Below are 26770 nucleotides of genomic sequence, written 5' to 3'. Positions count from 1 at the left end.
CATATGAACAAGCAATATTACAAAAAACAAATACGATTAAAATATGAACTGGACAGAACTCAATCGACAACTCAAACCTTCCTCCTGGTCCGCATGGACTTAAACTGGCCTGTGGGTAATCAAACGCATCAAGGGAGACGGATGCGCAGGTGATTCTCATTAGAGTTTGTGTCTTTGCCTCGGACAGACGACTTCTCGAGGCAGTTTTAATTTAGTTCTGGAGGCTGAACCCGCGTCAAGCGCCGCATCGCACTCCACATGACAAGAGTTGCAGAAAGCGTCACAGAGGGGCGATTTTACCAGTTTGCCACGTAAAAAGCGGGAGGTGTTCACAACAAACATCGAAAACAAGCGTGCAGTTGCTTTGAAAGTATTAAAAGGACTCGTTTATGTTTAGGTTGAAGCAGGGCTGGACTGGGAAGAGAAATAAGTCCGGGATTTTACATGGCATCTGGCCCAACTGTTGAGGGGAGGGGCGTGAGCCATTTTGTGGTCCGTTCTGCATAACGCGACGGCTCATTGTTGCTTATCGCGGCCCATTCGGCACGTTTCGTGACCGTACCACCGGCCCGCTCATTTCTCCTGATGGCCATTCCTCACCTGATCGCCGCAAAAGTGCATCGCCTCTCCGGGAAAATGCCCGGTATGCCAGATTACCACTCCAGCCCTGGATCGATGCGTTTTCTTGGTGAGTTCAATAACTGGGGTCTCTGATATTCGTAAACGATAAGGTAACATTTAATTAAAAGAAATTATGTGACATTCAATGTCTCTTCACAAATTTGGAGAGTTTTTAAATATTTCTTGTTGCTTAGTATCTCAAAGACATTATTGGTGAAGATAAAACGTGTGCGTGAAAAACACTTTGGTGTGACGTCACTTCATAGACTTCAATGTATTCTGCAGCGCTGACGTGAGTCATGTGATGACCGTTATTGTGTATCAACATCACTCACTTCTGCACATTAATCATTGCTCTGAACAATCACAAAAAAGTGACCAATTATGGTTTCAAAATGGCAAATTTCTGCGAAAGATGAGGAGTTTGGATCCCTGAAATACATTTTTTTTTTCATGCATTTATTTATTTTGTGGAATTTTATTATTTTCCACGGCACAGTGGAAACACTGCATTATTCTGCATCATATGTAATGTTCCAGCAGATGGAGGTAGATCATAGCCATTGGCTGAAAAAGGTTTTCTATCATAGAATAAATACCTTCCACCTTCCATGATCTACTACATTATATGTGCTTGGTCTTCCTTTCTTGGTCTTTCCAGTTTGAGCAGTTTTTTTTTCTGATCCTTTTATACATCTAAGGTTCTGACTAGTAAACCTTAAATGCCAGTGCTTTCTAAACAAGCAAATTTTCATCAAACTGTACTGTAAGCATGAGTTTAGACATAAAACAGAATAGTTGGAAAATTGTATAATAGTTTGAGATATAAAGTACAACTTTAAATTAGTTTTAGTGTTTAAGTGATTGAAGAAAAAACGGCAAAAGAGTTACGCTATTTCAGCCGTTCAGCTAGCCTTATTGTAGCAAGACGTAGCTAATCCGTGTATTATTCATTCTTTCCATATTCAGTAAAGAATCCAAAACTGGGTGGGGCCTAGGTTGCTCAGTGAGTATTGACACTGACTACCAACCTGGAGTTGTGAGTTCAAATCCAGGGTGTGCTGAGTGATTCCAGCCAGGTTCCCTAAGCAACCAAATTGGCCCGGTTGCTAGGGAAGGTTGAGTCACATGGGGTAACCTCCTTGTGGTCGCGATTAGAGGTTTCTCGCTCTCATTGGGGCGCATGGTAATTTGGGAGTGGATTGCGGAGAGTAGCATGAGCCTCCACATGCTGTGAGTCACCGCGGTGTCATGCACAACGAGTCACGTGATAAGATGCGCGGATTGATGTCTCAGAAGCGGAGGCGACTGAAACTTGTCCTCCGCCACCCGGATTAAGGTGAGTAACCTCGACACCACGAGGACCTACTAAGTAGTGGGAATTGTGCATTCCAAAAATTGGAGACAAAGTTCTAATTGTGGTGAAAAAAAAAATATTAATTTGCACATGTGGTTGGCCCGGAAACACCCCTTTCTTCTTATTGGTCAACCTGCAACGTCGTCTGTTCTTCCTCAGTGCCGTGAGACAAAATAAGAGTTCACTGCTGTTATACTGTTGTCTCAGTTAATATTAAATTATTAATCACCAGTGTAAAGGGATCAATGGAAAGGAGGAGGCGAGAACCGGCTTTTCAATATAAATAATGGTTCAATGGTAAACTTAAAAGAAGACACAAACACACATAAGACGGACATGTCCGCTAACGATCTCTCTCTCCCGCACGGCCCTCCGCAGTCAGCCTTTAAACCTCACTGAGGCATAATTAGCCTAATACGAGACCGGGTGTGTAGTATCACGACCCGGCCCCGCCCTCCGCCCTGCCACAGTATACATTTAATATATATTTTTATGTTTATAAATAAATGCAGCGCAAGCTGATCTGTTCTGGGCACTGCTGGCGGGTCCTTACTGCATTGAAAAATCATCTGTTGGGTATGGCATTCGTTGGGTTTTCAAGTTGGGGGGGATCACCAAACAAGATCGCGCAGCCTTAAAGCCTCAAGGGCCCCCTGGTAGTCAAGGGCCCACGGGCACTGTCACCATTGGCCTGGTCGGTAATCCGTCCCTGGATAGGACTATGATTTGTGGAGCCAAGCTCAGATCATTCTAAGCATCCTCTATTTTTAAATGGGAATTTGGGTAGCCTAATATACTGGGGCATAGAATAGTAGGCTACTACGCGACAGTATTGTGTGCCTTACTATGGGGCAAATCTGAAGGCTATGTGCAAATGCTGATTTTAAATTCACTGGTCACTGGCAACTATATGATCTTTGTGTAAAATCCCGCTTCGATATGTCCACCAATCAGATGTCAGCAAACCCCAAACATTTTAAATGATGTACAGGCAAGCTGCATTTCTGATTTTCCGCATTTTCAAAAAAAGGCCGGTCCGCTCCCCGACACCTTTGTTGTTGTTGTTGTTGTTTACAGAGTCAAGGGGCCGTTCACATCGAACGCATATATGCGTCCGTCCGCTCTGTTGTTCAATTATTTTCCCATGTAAACATGCGCAAGATGGTCGTCTTTGACCGTGTCAAGCTAAAATCAACTTCAGCTGATAAAAACGCATCTCGAGACACATCGTGACAATGCGTAGCTTTTTAAAAGCAAAGCCGTGTTCGATGTGAACGGCCCCTGGGCTGTAGCAGAAACCAGTGTCAGGCAGTAAAAGACACCTGCTGTGAAATTAAAGAAAATCTCTTTCAGCTCCTTTGTACGTCTACTTCATTATGTAAGGTTAAGCAATTTCACGAGGAGCCAGCAAGAGGCGCTGTTGTTCAAGGTAATCTACGCATGCGCATCAGCTGATGATCGGTTCACCTGTGTGAAAGTGAGACGCAAACGCACACGTATAACTAGTAGAAACTCGCATTCTCCCTGGTCTGAAACCTCGGCTGCAGATATTATTATGGTGGCGATAACGTCTTTAGGTCAGAGCTTTTGTCGCCTGGCCAGGAAAGGATCTTTACAGATAAAGTTGAGCAAGAGTCGCGTGTCGAAGATGCGCTCGTGCCAGGTGAGTGGACAGGTGTGCGCATTTTGTACAGTTACAGTTTTACCCCTCCTTTCATATTACCTTAATAAAATAACTCAACTGGTCACTCTTTTGAGGGTTTATGTACATATCCCTTTGCGTTCGTATTCGGTTTAGATGTTTGTTTTATCACTATTCATTGAGTCACTTAAAATACGTTTTCATACAGGGAAGTTATATTTTTAGTTTTTTTAAGGCATTTAAAGTTGTTTCATTGCACAAATGGGTACAAGGGTGTTCTCAGGTTGACAATTAGCCCTGAGAATGTGTAGCACATTATTTTTGGTTTCACACATGTGCTCAAGGACATCAGAAATGCACAACTGTATATGATATATTACATTTTCTTGAGGTTTTTATATCTCTTACATGATATCCTCTACATTTTCATGATCCCATATTGACAGACAATCTGTCATTTTTGTATTAGAGGTTCTCAGGCCTCATGCTTTAAAATTGAATGCACTTTTAATGTGTTTTTTGTGCATTTTTACATGTTTCTTATAGTGCTATATTTGAAAGGTAAACTAGAGACTAGAGTAAATGTTTGGTTTGAGGTGAGCGTTTGCGTGGTTCTCGGATCAAACACAATGGTGATGCATACAGTCAAGTAAGAGGTTTTTGTCAGAGGTAGCCGCAGTTCCTCTTGTGGCGTGTTGCTATGGTAAGACTTCCCCTTGAAACAGGAAATGACAGCGCCATGAGAAAGAGGCATGGCAGGCAGTGTAGCTGTTAAGGGGAGGCAATTTGGAGAGATGTTCATAGTGTGGGTACAGTCGACCCACCCCTGATGTTGCCATGTCCAAGAAAGTGAATGCTCTTGCAGTGCCAGTGGGTCAAATGGTGAGTCGGGTTTGGCTGTCCCATTGGTTCTTCTTTCATTCAGAGCTAGAACTTCAAAGATTGATTAACTGGATGGACATGTGGTGATGCAAATGTATTAACAGTGGTTTTATGGTGGGTTTGTAAAGCCCATGGGATCTTCTGTCAGACCTCCATAGACAGTGAGGGGGCCGTGTGGTAATGGGATGTGGGTTTTTCAATGGTTGATTGTTAAACTACTACATTTGGACCCTCCAATCCTGGAGCTAATCCCTTGCGTCTGAAGTATTTATGTTAACTTGGTCAAAGGGAACTGCTGGAGGAATTTGAATATTGTTTATTAAGAGGTTTTCTCTCTTTTTAGTATTTTGGATTTTTTTTGGCAAAATCGTTTTTTGTGTGATGTCACCGATGGAGTGATCCGTGTCCCTTTCGGTCAAGTTGGACCCTCTTAATTCTATCTCTTGTTCTCCGTGTGCATGTGCAACTGAACTACAGGCATATATGCTTTTCTGTGTAGAATTAAGTTTGTTTTACGATTAAAGTGGAATCTTTGTTTGAGCTTTGTTATTGTACGATCTGAATTTGAGTGAATTTGAGTTTAGTCAACTTAAAGGGATTGTTTACCCAAAAATGAAAATTCTCTCTTCATTTACCCACCCTCATGCCATCCCAGATGTGTTTGACTTTCTTTCTTCTGCAGAACACAAATTAAGATTTTTAGTAGACTATTTCAGCTCTGTAGGTCCTCACAATGCAAGTGAATGGGTGCCAACATTTTGACACTCCAATATATATATATACACACTCACCTAAAGAATTATTAGGAACACCATACTAATACTGTGTTTGACCCCCTTTCGCCTTCAGAACTGCTTTAATTCTACGTGGCATTGATTCAACAAGGTTCTGAAAGCATTCTTTAGAAATGTTGGCCCATATTGATAGGATAGCATCTTGCAGTTGATGGAGATTTGTGGGATGCACATCCAGGGCACGAAGCTCCCGTTCCACCACATCCCAAAGATGCTGTATTGGGTTGAGATCTGGTGACTGTGGGGGCCATTTTTGTACAGTGAACTCATTGTCATGTTCAAGAAACCAATTTGAAATGATTCAAGCTTTGTGACATGGTGTATTATCCTGCTGGAAGTAGCCATCAGAGGATGGGTATAGGGTATATCATCGTCCATCGTGATGGCTGACCAACATCACGATGTAGAGCCACCATCATGATGCCACGCCCCCTTTTGCGAGTCTTGCTAGTGTGACTCACTAATCCTAGTCTCTTCTATAGTTAACCTAAAAACTTTGCAGGGATTGCTCTGTAAATTAAATTGAGAATATAACTAATGCATATATGCTATTTTAAATACTGTAGTATATGCCAGAGACATGACGTGTTAGTCTGTGAAAATACCGTGTCAGGCAGGCTACACAAATATTGATCTTGACATTGTTAGCTTCTTGTCTTTTTTACATGTCTTACACTGTACATTTAGATTAAAATATTTTATGTTGTAGGCTACAAGAAAATAGCCTTTATTAATTAATTATTAGTAGTTGTAGTGTCTCAGAAAATCTTGCTCATTGTCACATAGCTCTTGTATACACTGAAGCGGCAGTTTAAGATAAACCCAGACCAGCGAACGTCAAATAACTTTTGTCTGGTTAATACTTTTAAAGAAAAATGTCATTGGCCATAAATCCATAATGTCAAATCAAATGAAAGAAACAAGTTGAATATGAATAACACACATTTATTAAAACATAGAAGAACAACAAATAAAACAAGAAAACGGGAACAACACTCAGACCGAAACTCGGCATTAACATTTCACTTATGAACTATATGAACTACACAAATGAACGTTTAAAAAATAATATGCAAAATCGAATAGCTCCGCAACGGATGGCGAAAAATGCGTAAAGAAGTCTAATATCTTTCACCGTGGACCATGTTTAAATTTCGATGTTTCTGGCCAGAAATACCAACATATTCACTTTATCTGGTTTTAATAAGCTGCGGATTGGAGTAACTACACTACCCGCTGTGCTGAAGACCCGCTCTGATGAGTACTGGTAGCACATATGCACAGATATTTCCGCGCTAATCTTGCCATGAACGGAAACCTTTTGTCGTTCGTTTTCCACCAAGTCAGCGGGTCCTCTTCCCCATCAATGGCCATTTCCTGCAGGTACATGGTCATTTCTGCCTCGACCTTTGCTCATCAGTGAGTAAAATAACGAAATTATAGTTTTTAAGTGGAAAATAGTATTTATGTAAAGAGATATATTAAAATAAAAAGTGCACAACTCTTCTTAAGTGAAAGCTAAAAAAAAAATGCTTCACGTGTTGTGCAACCTACTGATAAAGCACCGACGAGTCATTAGTGGGGTTAGTAAAATAACGAAATTATAATTTTTGAAAATTATATGAAATTATATAATCCCCCACCCCACCGAAGATATCATCGTCCATCGCGATGTTTTACTGTCAACATCGTCAACTGCCAATTTAGGGGACATCGCCCAACCCTAGATGGGTACATGGTGGCCATAAAGGGATGGACATGGTCAGAAACAATGCTCAGGTAGGCCGTGGCATTTAAACGATGCCCAATTGGCACTAAGGGGCCTAAAGTGTGCCAAGAAAACATCCCCCACACCATTACACCACCACCACCAGCCTGCACAGTGGTAACAAGGCATGATGGATCCATGTTCTCATTCTGTTTACGCCAAATTCTGACTCTACCATCTGAATGTCTCAACAGAAATCGAGACTCATCAGACCAGGCAACATTTTTCCAGTCTTCAACGGTCCAATTTTGGTGAGCGCTTGCAAATTGTAGCCTCTTTTTCCTATTTGTAGTGGAGATGAGTGGTACCCGGTGGGGTCTTCTGCTGTTGTAGCCCATCCGCCTCAAGGTTGTGCGTGTTGTGGCTTCACAAATGCTTTGCTGCATACCTCGGTTGTAACGAGTGATTATTTCAGGCAAAGTTGCTCTTCTATCAGCTTGAATCAGTCGGCCCATTCTCCTCCGACCTCTAGCATCAACAAGGCATTTTCGCCCACAGGACTGCCGCATACTGGATGTTTTTCCCTTTTCACACCATTCTTTGTAAACCCTAGAAATGGTTGTGCGTGAAAATCGCAGTAACTGAGCAGATTGTGAAATACTCAGACCGGCCCGTCTGGCACCAACAACCATGCCACGCTCAAAATTGCTTAAATCACCTTTCTTTCCCATTCTGACATTCAGTTTGGAGTTCAGGAGATTGTCTTGACCAGGACCACACCCCTAAATGCATTGAAGCAACTGCCATGTGATTGGTTGATTAGATAATTGCATTCATGAGAAATTGAACAGGTGTTCCTAATAATCCTTTAGGTGAGTGTATATAAGTCAATTTTTGCTAGAAATTCGTCTCCCTGCTCAGTAGGCGTAGTATGCATGAAAAATGTGAATCGCCAAAAAACACAAGAAGAATGTTAAAGGGAAGTTCGACTGGGCAATGAGGAGAATTTGTTGCAAAAATGGACATAAATATTGATCTGTTTCTCATCCACACCTATCAGATCGCTTCTGAAGACATGGATTTTAACCACTGGATTCATATGGATTACTTTTATGCTGCCTTTATGTGCTTTTTGGAGCATCACATTTTTGCCCTCCATTGACTTGCATTGTATGGACCGACAGAGCTGCAATATTCTTATAAAAATCGTAATTTGTGTTCTGCTGAAGAAACTAAGTCATAAACATCCGAGATGTCATATAGGTGAGTAAATGATCAGATAATTTAAATTTTTGGTTGAACTATTCCTTTTACTTAAATGGGTAAGTACATCCAAGTTAAGTGAATGTAAACAAGTTTAGGAGTCGCCATTACTCAGTTCAGTGAAGAGAACAAGTTTACTCAATCATTTGAGTTAAGTCAACTTATAAAGTGTTTCAGGGCAAACCCATTTGGAAGTTTTAAATTGTTTTGATGGAACATTAGAGAATTCCACAGAATTTCTGTAGAATCCAAACGCTGTTCTTTTCCATACAGTGACAGTTCATAGTGACCACGTCTGTCAAGCTCCAAAAAGTACCAAAGAGGCCACATATTAAGTAATATAAGGTGGAGTCCAATCAACTCGTGCCCTAAAGAGCACAGCTGTCTGATTTAAATAGTGAAAATACCTTTCGTTTTCTCCATAGGGGAATTTATTTTTAATTTATTTCACTATTTAAATCAGACAGCTGTGCTCTTTGGGGCTATTCCTTTAAAGACAGACCTACCTTGAGCTCTGAGGTTGATAATTGATTATCAATGAATAACAGAATTTGAATAACAGAATTTCTGATGAAGAACTACACTACCCTTGAATCCTGATGAGAAAGATACTCATTATGGGATTGCGGTGAACAAAGTGCAGCAAAAGAACTCTGCACTTAAAATATGTTGTTTCCATACTTGTAATCAAAAACATAATCTGTAGTTTTATGTATTTCCGTTGATTTTAATTTAATTAGGCCATTCGCAATGTCTTTTTTTTTCAATTTTTGAAACTTTTTTTGCTTCAAATTAAAGATTGCATGGCTCGACACTTAGCATTGCTATGTGCTCGTTCTTCAGACAAGTTAAGTGGTCATGCACTTGAGAGAAAAAAGGGCAAAAGGAAGAAAAAAAAGTCTCCATTGACATTATTTACAGCTAGCAGGTATCACAGTGCAGATCTTGCAAATGTAGGTCCACTGTGCCCCAATCTCAGCCTCAGTTTCAAAATGATTAATGCAGTTACTTACAATGAACGTCTTGTTCCTATCTCAATCGTCATTTAGCCACCAACACAAGTTGAGAACATTGTTTAGCCTAGGCTATAAGCTAGTCTACACAACCAAAATTGTTATCGTTAGTAACCCGTCAGGCAAAGTAATTCATTTGTTGCTGCTGTGTCTGATTCAGTGGTTCTCTTTTGGGGGTTTTGCTGCTTTACCAGGCGCTTGGCGGGCTGCGACGGCTTGAGAAACCTATTACTATATTGCTAGCTAATTAGCTACTTATAACTATGTTGCTCGCTGCCTCTACCTGAGGTAATGTCAAATAAAAGGGCATTAGCTCAGGTGATGGAGCGGGTTGTACGCTAATCGCAGGGTTGGTGGTTTGATGACCGGCCCACACGACTCCACATGCCGACATGCAAGACACTGAACCCCAAGTTGCTCCCAATGGCAGGCTAGCACCTTGCATGGCAGCTCTACCGCCATGTGTGTGTGAATGGTTGAATGAGACACAGTGTAAAGCGCTTTGAATACTGCTAAGCTTATAAAGGCGCTAATATAAGTGCAGACCATTTACCATTGTTACCCATAAGCCCTTGCGTATAAATAGTGCATGTTTGCTTGGTCAAAATGAACGTATTGGGGCATTTAATTAGTTAGTTAAGAATTCATAGAGATTTGTGCTGTTTTTAGTGCTATTGATGTTATTTTACTGTAATTAGTTGTTCCGTGTAAAGTCACCATTAGGTTGAAGTGTAGCTCTATCTGCACTGCTTTGAGTAATCAATTGTTCAGTGATTGACCTCAGTCATGTTTTTTCTTCTTTTGAGCCAATTAGGGCTGCAACAAATGATTATTTTGATAAGCGACTAATCGAGCGATTATTAGAACGATTATTCGACTATCCGGCGATTATTGCAACGATTAATCATGAGCTCTTAACAGATTATTCAGCTTGTGCCTGACTTAAAAGTTTGTATTAAAAGTGCTTATTAACAATAAAGTGGACAAAATCATCTTTTAAAAATACCAATAAGTGACATTTTCTGAATTTGAGAAAATTTAAATGACTTACTAGTATTTTGTACTTTTAATACAAAAAACTAAACAAATAAATATATATATATATATATTTTTATATAAGTTTAATTCAGTAAAAATTCACTACAAAAAAATCATATTGTTATTAAGTGTTTAAGTCTTGTTTTCCATATAAAATAGTCTAAAAATCCTTAAAATAAGATTTTTAAATAATGAAAACATTTATTGAGAAGCAGCAGATCAGATATTTAGACTTGCTTTAAGAGGATGTATCTTAAATATAAGGGTATTTTGTATATAAATGTATTTTCTCACTTGGTTATATTTCTGCGAGTGCAGTAAAGACAAAATATACTTATATTCAAGATCTTTTCTCTAAAAGCAAGTCTAAATATCTTATCTGCTGCTTCTCAGGTGGATGCATCTTTTTTGAAGGATTTTTATACATTTAAAAATATTTGTATTTTTTATATTATATTCAACATTCTCAGATATACATGTTTTCTTCTGCATCATAGCTGCTAAAGTAAATGTTGTTTTAAAGGAGTTTTAGATGTTTATATTGGAAAACAAATACCAGTGCCAAATATATATTGTTGCAGTGTATGATGGGATGAAGACTCTCGCCTTTCTGTTCACTTCAATCCATATTTAACTCATTAAAGTCTCATAGAAGAGGCGCTGACCGCACAAAGAAATGACAGTTCCAGAGTTTGTAGTTATTTACATGATCTGCTTCCGTATTATTTGAACTTTAATAAAACACATTAAAGATGTGACATCGGGGTGTTTCCTTTAAACACGCAAGTTTTGTTTCAGCGGAGCGGCAGATCTTGGTCTACTTCGAGAGTGTTTCTGTATTTACTTTAGTATTTTTGTATAATTCCCTCATACTTTGTGATCTACATCACCTGAAGCTGTTTGGAAAGTTTAGAGCGCATCTGTGATCTGTGTAATTCTTTTCTCCTCATCCATCATTAGATTTTTTTTATGTTCTCATGTTACGTTTAATGACATCAAACATCTATTTGACAATGAAAGCCAATAAAGCAGAAACAATAATATTAAAGTTAATTTGAAACAACGTGCCGTTAGTTGTGAGATCTTATACACAATCCATTAGTCATTGAAAAAAGCATTAATTTGCGCTCATTTATATACGCTCTACACAGAACTGCCCATTTTCTTAACCCTTGTGCATTGTTCAAATTCACTACCCTTTCGTTATGTACGTGGCTGAAAACAGCCACTACTTTAAACTGCTGTAAAAATTTATCAGATAAATATTTTTAAATTTTTTTTTTGCATAAATCTATTAATCAACCTCAGTCCTGTTCAAAACTACTAAATGTTTAAAAAAAAATTCAGGATTTTAACTCTTTAATTGCCAAATTCATAAATGATGTCACTGATTTGGGGAAAAAAAATACAAAATGACCTATTTTCAATATAAAATGTGATTGTGGAAAAATACTAAAAAATAACAAGGTGATCTCTCTCTCTCTCTCTCTCTCTCTCTCTCTCTCTCTCTCTCTCTCTCTCTCACACACACACTTTAATATGCTATTATACTCCATATAACTCCATGTAAAAGCCAGAAACTAAGCCTTTTTTTTGCACAGGCCTATCTAAAGGGTTAATGGTGCCACGTGGTTATCAACAGTAAAAATTACAAACTTTACCTCTTCCCAACAGGGAAAACCACAAACAATCAAAAATGCATGACTATATGGTGTCATGGCTTTGCAATCAAAAAATGTGGTTATAATGGAAGTCAATGGGGCAAAAACAGCCACGAACAGTAAATGAGGGAGAAAAAGTTAAAATCTGATGCTGCACAAAAACTAACAATGCATCGAAACCAATGTTGTTTCTAATCTTTGACATGTCCAAGACTGTGATAAAAGGTAAAAAAAAATCCAGTCCACAATCACATTTTATATTGAAAATACGTCATTTTGTGTTTTTTTTTTTTACACCAAATCAGTGACATCATTTATGTATTTGGCAATTAAAGAGTTAAAATCCTAAATTTTTTTTAAACATTTAGTAGTTTTGAACAGGACTGAGGTTGATTTAATAGATTTATGCAAAAAGATTTGAAAAAAGTATTTCTGATAAATGTTTACAGCAGTTTAAAGTAGTGGCTGTTTTCAGCCACGAACATAACCAAAGGGTAGTGAATTTGCCCACAGTGTACTGTTGAGTTTTTGAAAATGTTCAAAGCATTTTCCTAAAATATGTGTGAAAATAAGATTTGTCACCAAAAATCATTCCATTAGCTGAAACACAGAGAAAGTTATGGCCAAAAAACGACTAAAAAAAAACACCCTAGTGGCTGAAAACAGCCCGAACAGCACACAAGGGTTAAAGAGATGGTACCGATTTTTATCTTCTACAAATCAGTGTAAATGTAACAAAACATGTAACAAAATATAATATATGCAATAAAATATAACATTAATTGAACACATGGATTTGTACGAGTTAAAATAAAAAAAGCTTAAATGTGACCAAAATTATTAAAAACAAATAAAATATAATATGTAAAATTATTTTAGTTATGTACCTATAGTTTGAAGGTCCTCTGTATAATTAACAGCATTAGCTGGAGATAATGTATTCATATGTAAGCAAAATGGACATTATATCTGGAAAAATACCCAGACGAATCGATAATGAATCGTATAGGAATCAAATCGAATCGAGAACTTGTGAATCGCAAATGAATCAGGATATCAATACCCAGCTATTACTATTTAATAAAGAATTGTATGAAATCATTATGGAAACAATTAAGGAACATACTGAAATTCACAAAGATATCCACCATCAGCCATTTAAATCCTCTCCTGTTTGTTATAGAGCACACAAGACGTATGGATTCCCTTTATGGTACTTTTGAATGTGCTTTGTGTCCTTTTAAGAGATATACAGACGTGGTCACTTCAAATTGACGTTTGAAGACATGATTTTCATTTTTGGGTGTGAGAAAATGACTGCGAGTATTTAGCAATCAGGTTTCCTGTGTTACCATGGCGATGAGAATTCTAATCGCGCATACATGATTTCCCGATGCCTGGACCGCCATCAGAGGGGTAAGCTAAGAGCCCACCGGTTGTTTCTAAATATGTTGTGCCGACATATGGCTTGACAGTTCAGGATTAAGCAAGTCACATCTCTTAATGAAATGTAAGTGTCAAAAACGCCCATTTCCTGCATGTGCAAGTTTTGTGTTCCCACTGTACAACTCAAAAAACTAAACATGCAGCTGTTAAAATGTGATTTCCTGCCATTTAATTCACAAGTGTGATATCTCAGGCCTCCACTGACTTCATGCTTGACTGATTCTGTTTGTTTACTTCTGCAGACCCAAGCGGTTTCTGATGGGGGTAAGTGTGTTTTCATTTACATAGTAAACACTTATTTAGTCCAGTGCTTCTCAGCTGGTTTTGCTTCAGGACCCAGATTTTACATTGGACACCAACTAGCGACCCAACACCGTATAAAAATAGTTTGTTGTACTTCAATTACTATAATGTCCTTTAAATCAGTGTGTTGAATTCTATTTAAAACAGGCACCTCCCTTTAGTATTCGCGGTCATTTTTGACCGGAAGGGTCTGATGTGTAACGCTTTTTTGTAATGATGATAATGAGACCATTTCTTCTTCTTCCCTCAAGTCAGAACAATAACATTCTGCATTTCTCTTGGGATTTTATGCTATTTTGATCTTATTTACATGTACATTTCTAAATGTTACCATTCATTTGCATATAAAAAACAAATTTGATTAATAGGAGGCAGATTTCTGCCATCTGGTGATCAGAATATAAATAACATGTCATGCCAGTATCCGCCAGTAGATGACCGGAAACGCCTACCATATAGACTGACGGCTTTTTGTAACCTAATGTTATATTTTATCTCAAGAATGCATTTGGATATACCTTTAGACATTATCAAAGGATTATTTTTCAGAGTTTAGCATTTTAAATCAATTTAAAGTGTCAATTTGTGCAATTAATGCTTGCAATCATACCTGAACATGGTGTTACAAAGAGAAGACACCCGATAATTTATTTCAAACATACAAATGTAATAACTCAAGGTAAATGCATAATAATGTCAAGAAAAGGAACCTAAAGAAACCGAAATGAACTGATACATCTGTATTTGTATTCTAATAACATTTTCAGAACTTTGCTGAGCAAACATTTGGCAATTTCACTTTCTATACTTTTTTCTAACTTTCTATAGTAAAACTTTATTTTGCAAATGTGGGTCAGATTAACAGATTACTTGTAATGACAACAATGACCAAAAGATGTCTGTAGATCTCCACTTGTTGATGTTCTGTGTGTGTGTGTGTGTGTGTGTGTGTGTGTGTGTTTGTGTGTTATTGTCTCACCCCTTCGTGCGAGTGCGTGTTTCACATTACAACAGATTTATTCATTCATTTTGACAATTGTTAAGAAAAAGGGTATGTGTTATTGTCTCACCAGTTCATTCTTCTGTGTGTGTGTGTGTGTGTGTGTGTGTGTGTGTGTGTGTGTGTGTGTAAATGTTTTGCACTGAGGATGTTTTAGAGTCTCACCCTGTAATTTTGGTCTCGTTTTTTTTCCCCCTGCATTGTGGCTGATTCATTGGTTTTGTTTGACAAATGTAAAAAAAAAAAAACATTGTGTTAAAGTCTCACCAGTTCATCCTTGTGTGTGTGTGTGTGTGTGTGTGTGTGTGTGTGTGTGTGTGTGTGTGTGTGTGTGTGTGTGTGTGTGTGGGGGGTGTATTTTTTGCACTGAGGTTGTTTTAGAGTCTCACCTTTTTTTTTTTTTTGGTCTTTCTGCATCATTTTCAATGGTTGGTCAATTTTGACCAATGTGTTTATTGAATGAAGCCCAATTAAAAAATTGTTTTTTTTTAAAATTCTGTTCAAATGGAAAATGGAGGAAAATTCACCAAGTCTTCTACTGCTCAAATAAAGGAAACCATTTTTATTAAATGAAAATGACGAATACAATAGGAGGGTTAACAAACCACTCTTATCCTTGTTGCAAGTGAACCCATATTTAATGTGGTATGGGGCATATTTTATTTATTTTATATTTATATTAAAGTTTTTTTCATGGTTTTTCAGGATGAAGGAATGTCACGCAATCTGTCTAATTTGGCTAGCGTCTATCTAATGACAGATGAAATTGCACCATAGTTTGACATCGGCAACAAAAGAAATGTGAAGTGTTTCCTTCTCCCTTTTCTAAAACTTGATAGGCTGAAAGAATACAAAAGTAAACGTTTAGTTGCATTGTATAATTTGCATTCATCGTTGTTTTTTCCCTGCTGTCCGTGACCCAATCAGAACCGTCCTGCGACCCACCAGTTGAGAACCACTGTTTTATTCTTTGCTTGCTGTTGCATTCAGTGCACAGCTGTCAATGCTGTCATGATAATGGTTTTATTTGATGAAAAATCATTTTGTGTGCAGAACTGAACTTTAAGTTGTCCAGCAGCGGCAGCAGCTCCAGTCTGTCGGAGAGCTCGAGCAGGTCGGGTGGACCTCAGAGTCCAGATGGTCCTGCCAGCAGAGTGGTCAGCTGGGCGGTGTGTTTCGAACGCCTGCTGGAAGACCATGTTGGTGTGCTCTACTTTACCGTAAGAATTCTGCATACTTGATACAATACTTAAATTCTTCTTTTAGTAGCAAAGTTAGCAGAATGTTAACTGTATGACCATCGCAACAGATGGGCTTATATGATTCATAACGGTCTTATCTTAAGCCTGAGAACTTAACATACATGTTGGGGTATTGAAACTAGTTGTTTTTGTGTGTGTGTGCGCGCATGTAGTCATTTCACATGTTACTGATTACGGTCCGTGATAAGGAAGCAGGGACATTCTGCTGTGAACACATTTACTTGTTGATCTTCTGTGCATTGCAAGAGTGATGGGTTGAAGCATTTTGCTTTTTCTCTTTCTGTTGGTCCGGCTACAAATTTGTACTCAGGAGTTTCTCAAATCCGAGGTGAGCGCAGAGAATATCCTGTTCTACCAAGCCTGTGAAAAATTCAAGAAAATCCCACCAACCAGAAAGGATGAGGTATGCAAGTGTCTATACAGTCACATCGAAGGTCTGGGACTTAAATTGTTAAAAATTAAAAAAAAATAAAAAATGTAAAAGAAAATCATTAATGGGATTAATCCCTGTAATAAATGTATGTTGCCATTCTGTGAAAATAATGGAAAATAATTATTTTCGCCCTGGTCGAATGGTAATAAATATAAAAATGATTTGTCTTTAATCTTCTTTGTGCAGCAATTACTAAAATAATTAAGGCCTATTCACACCAAGCCCATTTTTGGGGCGAATGTTCATTCCGAACGAGCTTTTGAATTGAAACAATGAATTTCCTTTGCACTATTCACAAGGTGCGACTAATCGTCCGCCGACAATCCGAAGGGTTTCTTTAATTTTTTTTTACACGTAGAGTATTTATTATTTATTTTTGTTACTTTTTACTGCGATGAGACGTGACTGACCAATGAGACGTGAGCGTAATTTTTCCAGAATCACTGCTGCCGCACAATCCAGCGCATTTGTGGCGCTAATCAACTGGCAAACACCGACATTGGACGTCCAGCTGAAACGCTTTCCTGAAAAATGAAAACGAATGTAATTTAAACATAAACCCAGACTCATTCTGAAAGTCTACGTGTACCATATATTTACATCAGGGCTGGACTGGTGATCTGGCATACCGGCATTTTCCCGGTGGGCCGATCAGGGATTGACTGCAAAATGGGGCGCGATAAGCTCAAATTTTTATCATGCATGAAAATTATTCCGTTATTATTTGCACTTCAGCTCCCAGTAATGCAATGCTTCACAAAATGACAAATAAGTTACAACATATACAATAAAAGCCGCGTAAATAATATCGGCAAACAGTAAAGCTACGAGCAGTACGTGGTCATTTGCATAATTTATTCATATGTACTGCTCATAGCTTTACTGTTTGCCGATTGTATTTATGCTGGTTTTATTGCATTTGTTGTAACTTATTTGTCATTTTGTGATTATTCAGAGATCATACTTAATATATTGTCTTTGGTTGTCACAATTATTGTTATTAGTATGTCAAATACGGAAGACCATGTGAGTTACGTTGTCAGGAAACCGTGATTTCAAAATAGAAGCCACTGTATTATTTAGACCTTACAAAATGTATTGAATTTTTGCTTTGTTACGGGTTCCACGCAGCCATGTTGGAGCCCAAGGTGTCCTCCTATATCGCCTGTAGGACGGCCCGGTACATGCGCAGCAGCGGGCTGACCCAAATTACCCAGCACCCACAGGGTGTCCCGATGGCCAGTCTGCCCCAGCCCATGTGCAGACACTATTAATCTTATGCAATGACAGCTGAATAATGTCTGAGCAGGAAAACAAAATAAACATGTTTGTAGAACAGCACCACCTACTGTACAGGGGTCAAATTGTTTTTCTTTTTATTCGTAATGGTCTTGTTGTGAATAGACTTTTCATAGGCAATTCATCACACATTTGGTGTGAACGGGCCTTTAGGCCACTACTGCAACATTGGTGTAATGCATGTCGTCTACTTGCATTACATTAAAGTGACATTTAAGTGACATTATTGGAGAAAGTTTTAAAGTGTTGGAAAGTAAATAAAACTGTTAATGATTTCCCATCAGCTCAAGAAAGAGGCCCGCTCCATCTATGACACTTTTCTGTCTGAAAGCTCTCTGCATGCGGTTAATATTGATGATACAGCTCAGATGGAAGAGAGCGCCCTGGAGACGCCCACACCTGACATGTTCAACAAAGCCCAGCAACAGGTATACTCGAGGGGTGGGCGATCTGACCAAAATCAGAGTCATTTTATATCACGGTTACTGAATATATCACAACATATAACAAGTCTGTGCTTAATTCGATTTATTAAGTAATTTGCTATTGTAATCTAAATACTACTTTGGTCAAAAAGTAGTGTCACAGATTACTTTTTATTTAGATTATTACGATTATTTCTTGTCAATCAAAAGCGTGCTGAAAATGTGCAATTAGCCTAGAACCACTAAACTATCGGTATCGGCAGATGTTGTTATAAAAAAGGTATCGGTAGGATTTTTTTTTTTAGATGTGCATCCTCTCATGATGACCCCTGTACCCCTGTATTGGGCCAAATGTGCCACTAACATCCTTTCAGTACTGATGAAAGGTTACAATAACATCAATGACAGTCGTGAGATGACATGTCGGAATAAGCATGTCTTCCTGCTTTCACAACATGATGCATCATGACATGTTAGTTTATGTAGTGTCACTGCAAGCCTATGAGTTTCGCCATCATGATGATGGTGAAATGATCAGGCGCACAAGGCAGGAAACGCGCAAAGAGGAGCAGACCAATGAAAGAATAGAGGTGAGAATCTCAACGACTGTTCATTTCAGTCAGTTTATTTACTATTTAAGTATCCAAGAGTTAGAACTTCTTAACGAGGGTGACCAAATGTCCCACGTTTTTAGACATGTCTTCCATTTCGGACCTGAAAAATGTGTCCGGCCGGGAATTTCAAAATTGGCTAAAAATGTCCCGGATTTGGCTTTTCATATTGACGTGCTCCCTACAGTTCTGTCATGCACTTTGTATTTGGTACTGCACATCAGTTTTCACATGGTTATATGTGACTATTCTGGCTGAGGGTGGCAGTGAGTCCTCTCTCTCTCTCTCTCTCGCTCGCTCGCCCATTCACTCTCTGCGCTGTGGCTTGTATGTATGTATGTGTGTGCGTGAATGATATCACCAGACGTGCTCTTCCGCTCTCATCTAGAAACATCAATAGCTTAAGTATGTTCCCCACCTCTGCTTAAATTAGAACACCTGTTATTTTTAACTGGAAATTTTGACTATATCGAGACATCAAATAGACTAAGTATTATAAAAGTATTATACTATGGATAAAAATAGACCATGATGGAAATTTTTTAACTTTCCATCAGATTTTGTAGAGCAACCTCTGATATGATGCATGAATCAAGCCACGTACAAGATTCCTTCTGCTCTGACAATGTTCCCCAACTCTGAGGATTGGTTTTTCCAGAAGGACAATGCTCCATGCCACACAGCCAGGTCAATCAAGGTGTGGATGGAGGACCACCGGATCAAGACCCCGTCATGGTCGGCCCAATCTCCAGACCTGAACCCCATTGAAAACCTCTGAAATGTGATCAAGCTGATGATGGATAGCAACGAACCATCAAACAAAGCCGAGCTGTTTGAAATGTTATGCCATGCATGGCATAAAGTCACCCAACAGCATGTGAAAGACTGGCAGAGAGCATGCCAAGATGCATGTGATTTGAAAATCAGTGTTATTCCACCACACATTGATTTCTGAACTCTTCCCAAGTTTAAACATTAGTATTGTGTTGTTTAAAAATGAATATGAACTTGTTTTCTTTGCATTGTTAGAGGTCTGAAAACACTGCATCTTTTTTATTATTTTGACCAGTTGGCATTTTCTGTAAATTAATGCTTAAAATGGCAATATTTTTATCTGGGAGAAATGTTGCCAGTACTTTATAGAATATTTTATTTTGTATTTTACTCAAACACATGCCTATAAATAGTAAATCCAGAGAAACTGATAATTTTGCAGTGGACTTTTGTGTGTGTGTGTGTGTGTGTGTGTGTGTGTGTGTGTGTGTGTGTGTGTGTGTGTGTGTGTGTGTGTGTGTGTGTGTGTGCACGTTTGTTTATGGCCACTGTTTTCTTTTTAAAATGTATTAATAAATAAATGTTTTGGTTAAAACACAACTTGGTTATGACTTTTGTGTTTAGGGTACCCAGGTAATGGTTTTATATAAAAGAAAAATGCAGTTGGAAGTCAGAAGTTTACATACACTTAGGCTGAAGTCATTAAATCCCATTTTTTTTAACCTCTCCACAGATTTAATATTAGCAAACTATAGTTTTGACAAGTCGTTTAGGACATCTACTTTGTGCATGACACGAGTAATTTTTCCAACAATTGTTTCCAACAACTTCTGGGTCAGAAGTTTACATATGGTAGGTTAACTATGCCTTTAAGCAGCTTGGAAAATTCCAGAACATGAAGTCAAGCCTTTAGACAATTAGCCAATTAGCTTCTGATAGGAGCTGTACTGAATTGGAGGTGTACCTGTAGATGTATTTTAAGGCCTACCTTCAAACTCCGTGCCTCTTTGCTTGACATCATGGGAAAATCAAAAGAAAATCATCCTTGGGAGCAATTTACACTACAACAATAGTACGCAAGTTTAAACACCATGTGACCACGCAGCCATCATACCGCTCCGGAAGGAGATGCATTCTGTCTCCTAGAGATGAACATAGTTTGGTGTGAAGTGCAAATCAATCCCAGAACAACAGCAAAGGACCTTGTGAAGATGCTGGAGGAAACACACAGACGAGTATCTATATCCACAGCAAAACGAGTCGTACATCGACATAACTTGAAAGGCTGTTCTGCAAGGAAGAAGCCACTGCTCCAAAACAGCCATAAAAAGCCAGACTACAGTTTGCAAGAGCACATGAGGACAAAGATCTTTTTAGAGAAATGTCCTCTGGTCTAATGAAACACAAATGTTACTTTTTGGCCATAATGACCATCGTTATGTTTGAAGGGAAAATGGAGAAGCAGAAGAACACCATCCCAACTGGGGGGGGGGTTAGCATCATGTTGTGGGAGTGCTTTGCTGCAGGAGGGACTGGTGCACTTCACAAAATAGATGGCATCATGAGGAAGGAAAATGACGTGGAAATATTGAAGCAACATTTCAAGACATCAGCCAGGAAGTTAACGCTCTGGCGCAAATGAGTCTTGCAACATTTTTCTGAACATTTTTGGGCAGAACTTAAAAAGTGTGTGTGAGCAAGGAGGTCTACAATCTTGATAAGGATGCCAAAGAGTCTGGGCCGGCCATGCTTATCGGCATACAAGTGTTTTATCAGTTCATCCCTATGTGGAATACGTTTCAAACATGAATTGTGTTCAAACAGACATTCATTGAATTTCTTTAAAGGGGTCATGACATGCTTTTTTTATAATATTATGTTCCTCTGAGGTTCATCCATAAGTAAAGTTTATTGCTCAAAAACATTGATCAGTCATATATTTCACACAATCATTTTGACCCTCTGTTAGAAACACTCTGTTTTGGTGCTGCTTTAAGACTTGACAGTACACGCCAGTACACTTGTGTACTGTTATGACTGGCTCTCTGCTCTTGACTGCTCTCTCTATTTACCATCTAGCCGCTATTGGGTGGGCAATGCATGGGATTAAAGTTAAAGTAGACATTGATGTGTAGTTGTGTAGGCGGTCAGATGCAAATGTCTATCACATTGTGACATCACAATGTGGAGGAAGTAGAGAACTGGTCGTTTTTGTCGGCTTGGTTTAAATGAATGCTCTTTGCATTGAGGAGGAAATTTAGAGTTCTGAAACTTACAGTATGTTTTTATAGTGCAATGACCTCGTGTCTAAACATCAAGCAATTTTTATTCCTCACGTTTTGACCTCTTTAATTACTACTTTTGAAAATATTCGCTGGTTATTGTGCCAAACAAATGGATAAATGAAATAACCATGTGGTATTGCCTATTTTGATGCCTGTAATTCAGTGTCTTCAATCGATTTTATTCAAGATTGATTTCTTTTAAATTAATTTATTCCTTTTTTGTCTCGCCACAGATCTTCAAGCTAATGAAAATGGACAGCTACACGAGGTTCGTCCGCTCGCTTCTGTACAAGAACTGTATGCTGGCATGTGTGGAGGGACGTCCTCTTCCAAACATCGAATCCCCAGAGCCCAAAAGCAAAGCCTCCAAAAAGAGTGCAACGCCACCTAGTGACAGGAAGGTAATGGTTATTTCCTTCAGTTTCCTTGAAAGACTTGAATTGATTACTAAAATACACATTTAAAAATGTGGTTAAGCGAAATTGTGTAGTCTGTAATTGGGTGTGAATGTTTTTCAATCCAAAGTGTTAATGTGATGTGTCGAATGGGCAATGGTAAATTGTTAAACGCATTCAAAAGTGAAAGTATTGATGTGTTCATTACTTGATAACAGAGTGTTGAGTTGAAAGTACCGTCATCGGACAGTAAGAGCAACAGGAAGAAGAGGTTAGAGAAGAGAGGATCATGGGGAGGTACTGGCTGACTCAGTAATAACTTCTGTCTGTAATTGGTGGTATTTACCACTGTCTCAAAACAAGCCCTGTTTTATGAAGTGAAGATGCATGCTTCATGACAAGTTGCCCACGGATCTTTTCTGTCTGCATGTTTCTTATCTGTGTGTAGCCACTTGTTGAAGTTTCCAAACCTTGTTGATTGCATGCAAATAGTGTCTGCACATTCTGTATGAGAACTGTTAGCTCTTATGATGCTTAAAGTGTTCATGATGATACTGGAAGGTTTCTAATAAACATTTCTGTTGTTTTTCAGCTGATGTTTCGTACCAGCATGTGTCAGTGTCTCGTAAAGAGTCCCAGATCTCTGTGAAGTCTAACAGCAGTCTGGAGTTAGTTTCTGGTTCCTTTCGAGCAGAGGTATCGTCACCAAATGAAATTATTGCAATTTCCTCGTGGAAATATCAGGTCTTGTGCGGCAGCAAAAGAACATTTGTTAACACTTTAGGTAAAATGATCGTTTTAAGAGAGCTGTTAGGACTGATTTACATTTCTCAATTACAGTTCACGTTTCATCCAGACATTATTAGTAACCTCGATGTTTGATCGACCAATCGCAGTTCAGTATGCAAATATTCCATTTTGAATTTCAAACGTCAAAAGTTAAAGACTTAAACATGAAATTGCATTCAAAACTACTTAATTATTTTTCTATCCACGTAAAACGGCGTAAAGCGTTTCGCCATAAAACATCCTTCTGTTATGCAAATAAGTGTAAGTGGGTTCATGATAGGGCTGCACAATTAATTACAAAAATTATAGTTTACAGTTACAGCTGCCCCAATTAACAAATCGCATTAACGAATCACAGCTAAATCACGTCGTGTCTAAATTAAAGCATTGTAACTATTGTAATTAAAGACGTGTCCGTTGTGCGCATGAATGCAATGATGTGTTTAGATTATTATACTTTGTATGTTTTTGGTCCTGATTTTGTTGGAATTTATTATCAAATAAGCTAATATATTGAATTAACAAACACACAAGCGGCAGGGAATGTGTTGGAATGTTTTAATGATGTGAATCCCAATTAAGCAGGAATTCTGCACGTGTAGACTCTGCATTGCTATCGGTAACCATCCTATAGATTGTTTTATGTCTAACATGAACACAGCTCTCAGCTTGTTTTAGATGTGTAGCCTAGATTTAATGCATTAATTCAGTGCGATTTTATAGATAATTCTATTAAAAATAAAGCTTTAGAGTTGACGCCATTAATAGCAATGCCCCTTGAGAAATTCAAGCTTGTAGTACCACCTGTTTACTCCAGAGGGCAGTAAGTGAAACTTCAGCTGTATGAGCAACACAGTTTATACAGTGAAGAAAAACACCCACGAGCAGCAACACAAACATGCGTTACTTTTTTGAGTTCAAAACACTTGATGGAGCGCAAATCCGAACTAAGAGATCTCAAGATATGTTCTAAGTATTAAACTATATTTAACTTGACACAGAGACCTAAAAATGTATGTTTATGATTGACTTATGATCAATAATATGGTAGTAAACAATACATTGTATTATAAAGCCACTTTTTGTCTTATCATTGATGAACTCTTCTGCCACAAGAATGTAAAGCATTTTAATCATCTGAATATTTTTTATTATATATGTGGAGATATATTTGTATATGCAATTAATTAATCGGGATACCATGTAATTAGTTCGATTTAAACATTTTAATCGATTGACAGCTTTTGATTTAATCTAGTATCTATATAAGTGTGTGTGTGTGTGTGTGTGTGTGTGTGTGTATAACATTACAAGTCATGCTGGAAGTTATACATTATAAATATACATTACACATGTGCAAAATAGAAAATAACATATTCAATGTAAATTGAGATATTACACACAAAAAAACACTCTACATAGTCTACAAGGTTTAAAAAACAATACGAAACTCTCGAGAAAAAAACATGTTGATCACCAGTCTTCTTGGGAGTCTATACTGGCCTCCATTGAAATGTTTTTGCATCTTATTTTATAATTGACTTCCAAACTTTATATAAGTTTGCCTTGTAATGTATTGTATGTTACAAGTTTATGTTATAGCCGTTTATAAGAAGATATTTCTTTAGTAACTTCTTATATGATCACGTCATGAAGGCTTTTGACTGTTTACACACTACAGCACTTATACATTCACTTTATTAACTTCTCTGCATTAAAATTGGATGTTGCTAGCATTATAATACATTGGACTTTAAGTTATAACTATGAATAGGGGAAGTCTTATAATGTGTTATAACCATAGTTATAATTATAATAAGTTATAACTTCTCATAAATAATGAGACATGAATTCAGTATAATGCCTTTACAATGCATTATAAATATGAGTTTCATCTGTAATTTCTATTCATTGAAATTAAAATACAGATTGTAATATGACAATTTGGCTTGCAGCTCGCAGTGACTTGTTTTTGTGCTTGATTTTCTGTCTCGTTCAGAATGGCCGCTGCAGTGTCGCCATCTCTGATCCTGAGGCTTTGAGTTCTGGTTCCCCTACAGCGGATAAATACTGCTGCGTTTACTTGCCGGACGGTACTGCGAGTCTGGCTCCCGCCAAACCCAGTCTCACCCTCAGAGACATGCTCAGCAGCCTGTGTGAGAAGAGAGGGTTTCCTCTTAAAGATGTTGTTATCTATCGTCGTGGGAAAGAAAAGGTCAAACCAGCAGCCTAAAACACAATACACTATCACCATAACGATTATCATATCATCTAAATGCTTCGGCATACTTTTTTTAACTTAAGTGGCACATCTGTGGTCATGACTCTTCAAAACAGAGCTGAGAGAATTTGGTTTGTGAAACCTTTTTATCATTTGAGTGTTGGCGTTTCACTTTCGTAACATATACGGGGCTATGCTCAAAACTTGTTGCATTTTTTCCCATTAAGATCACTTATAATGTTGAGTTACTTATATTGAATTTTCATAATCATTTTTTACCATCTTTCTCACCCTTCGCTGTGTCCCATTGAACCATTCACACGCTCACTCACACTCGCACACCAATGATGGCAGAGCTGCCATGCATGGTGCTAGCCTGCCATTGGGAGCAACTTGGGGTTCAGTGTCTTGCCCAAGGACACTTCAGCATGTGGAGTCATGTGGGCCGGGAATCTAACCGCCAACCCTGCGATTAGTGGCCAACCCGCTCTACCACCTGAGCCACAGCCGCCCCAACAAATGTAATTTGCGGTACTAACCTAATAAGAACCCTAAAAAGGGTAATCGTAGATGGTAATGGTTTATAATTTGACGCACTTTTGGAGCTAGTATTGGATGTCGTCTTTTTACTATAAATTGACTTTTATTATTATTATTATTTTTTTATTTTCTCCCCTTTTTCTTCCCAATTTGGAAAGCCCAATTACCAATGTGCTCTAGTGACTCGCCTCAACCCGGGTGGCGGAGGACGAATCACAGTTGCTTCCGCATCTGAGACCGTCAATCTGCGCATCTTACCTCGCAGCTTGTTGAACGAGTTACCGTGGTGACAGCGCGTGTTGAGGCTTCACGCTATTCTCCGCAGCATCCACGCACAACTCACCCACACCCCCCACCTAGAGCGAACCACGTTATAGCGACCACGAGGAGGTTACCCCATGTGACTCTACCCACCCTAGCAACCGGGCCAATTTGGTTGCTTAGGAGACCTGGCTGGAGTCACTCAGCACACCCTGGATTTAGACTCACGATTTTAGGGTGATAGTCCGCGTCAATACTCACTAAACTACCCAGGCCCCCTACTATAAATGGACAATTTTTTTTTTCTCCAAAGAACCACACTTTTACAAGAATTAATCTGTACAGTCTATATGCATTTAATCTATGCATATTCACGTAATTAATTTTATTCTTTTTAATCACAAGTTTCCTTGATGTTTAAAAATAAGCATGTTTTGTGTTGTCTACTCGCCTCATCATTAATCTAAATAACTTTTTTGTTTTATAAAAAAAAAAAAAAAAAAAGAGTGGCACTTGAGGCTGCCTTGCTCCTCAAGGGGTTTTTGGCTCTGTTATTTTTTTTGTAATAATACATACATAAAACATATAGTAATAATTAATACCATGTTGTGATTGGTTCTCTGCAGCCTCTTTCTCTGGATCAGGACTGTTCTGTGTTTGGAGATCAGCAGCTCACTTTGGAACTCAGAATATCGTTTGCGTGAGTTACGCACACACAATTCATTAAAGGATATTAGGCTTGCGCTT

The 26770-nt window shown here is 38.3% G+C and overlaps 1 protein-coding gene across 2 annotated transcripts in view; it reads left to right on the top strand.

Moving 5' to 3' along the window:
- The first annotated feature begins 3521 nt into the window (after positions 1-3521).
- LOC127659734 (regulator of G-protein signaling 14-like) overlaps positions 3522-26770 on the top strand; it is a 29966-nt gene continuing 6717 nt past the window's right edge. Inside the window, exons 1-10 of one of the 2 annotated variants that reach the window (XM_052149684.1) lie at positions 3522-3641; positions 13668-13689; positions 15782-15948; positions 16301-16393; positions 18007-18150; positions 22051-22218; positions 22431-22509; positions 22805-22908; positions 25001-25216; positions 26650-26723. In XM_052149684.1, the coding sequence (XP_052005644.1) occupies positions 3534-3641; positions 13668-13689; positions 15782-15948; positions 16301-16393; positions 18007-18150; positions 22051-22218; positions 22431-22509; positions 22805-22908; positions 25001-25216; positions 26650-26723 (1175 nt within the window). In that variant the 5' untranslated portion in view covers positions 3522-3533. Of the gene's footprint in view, positions 3642-4363; positions 4503-13667; positions 13690-15781; positions 15949-16300; positions 16394-18006; positions 18151-22050; positions 22219-22430; positions 22510-22804; positions 22909-25000; positions 25217-26649; positions 26724-26770 lie in introns of those variants that run through there. The other variant, XM_052149685.1, reaches the window with a different exon arrangement.

Source organism: Xyrauchen texanus, chromosome 19 (assembly GCF_025860055.1).
Source record: "Xyrauchen texanus isolate HMW12.3.18 chromosome 19, RBS_HiC_50CHRs, whole genome shotgun sequence".
Lineage (NCBI taxonomy): Eukaryota > Metazoa > Chordata > Actinopteri > Cypriniformes > Catostomidae > Xyrauchen > Xyrauchen texanus.
This window is presented reverse-complemented; position numbering and strand designations above follow the sequence as displayed.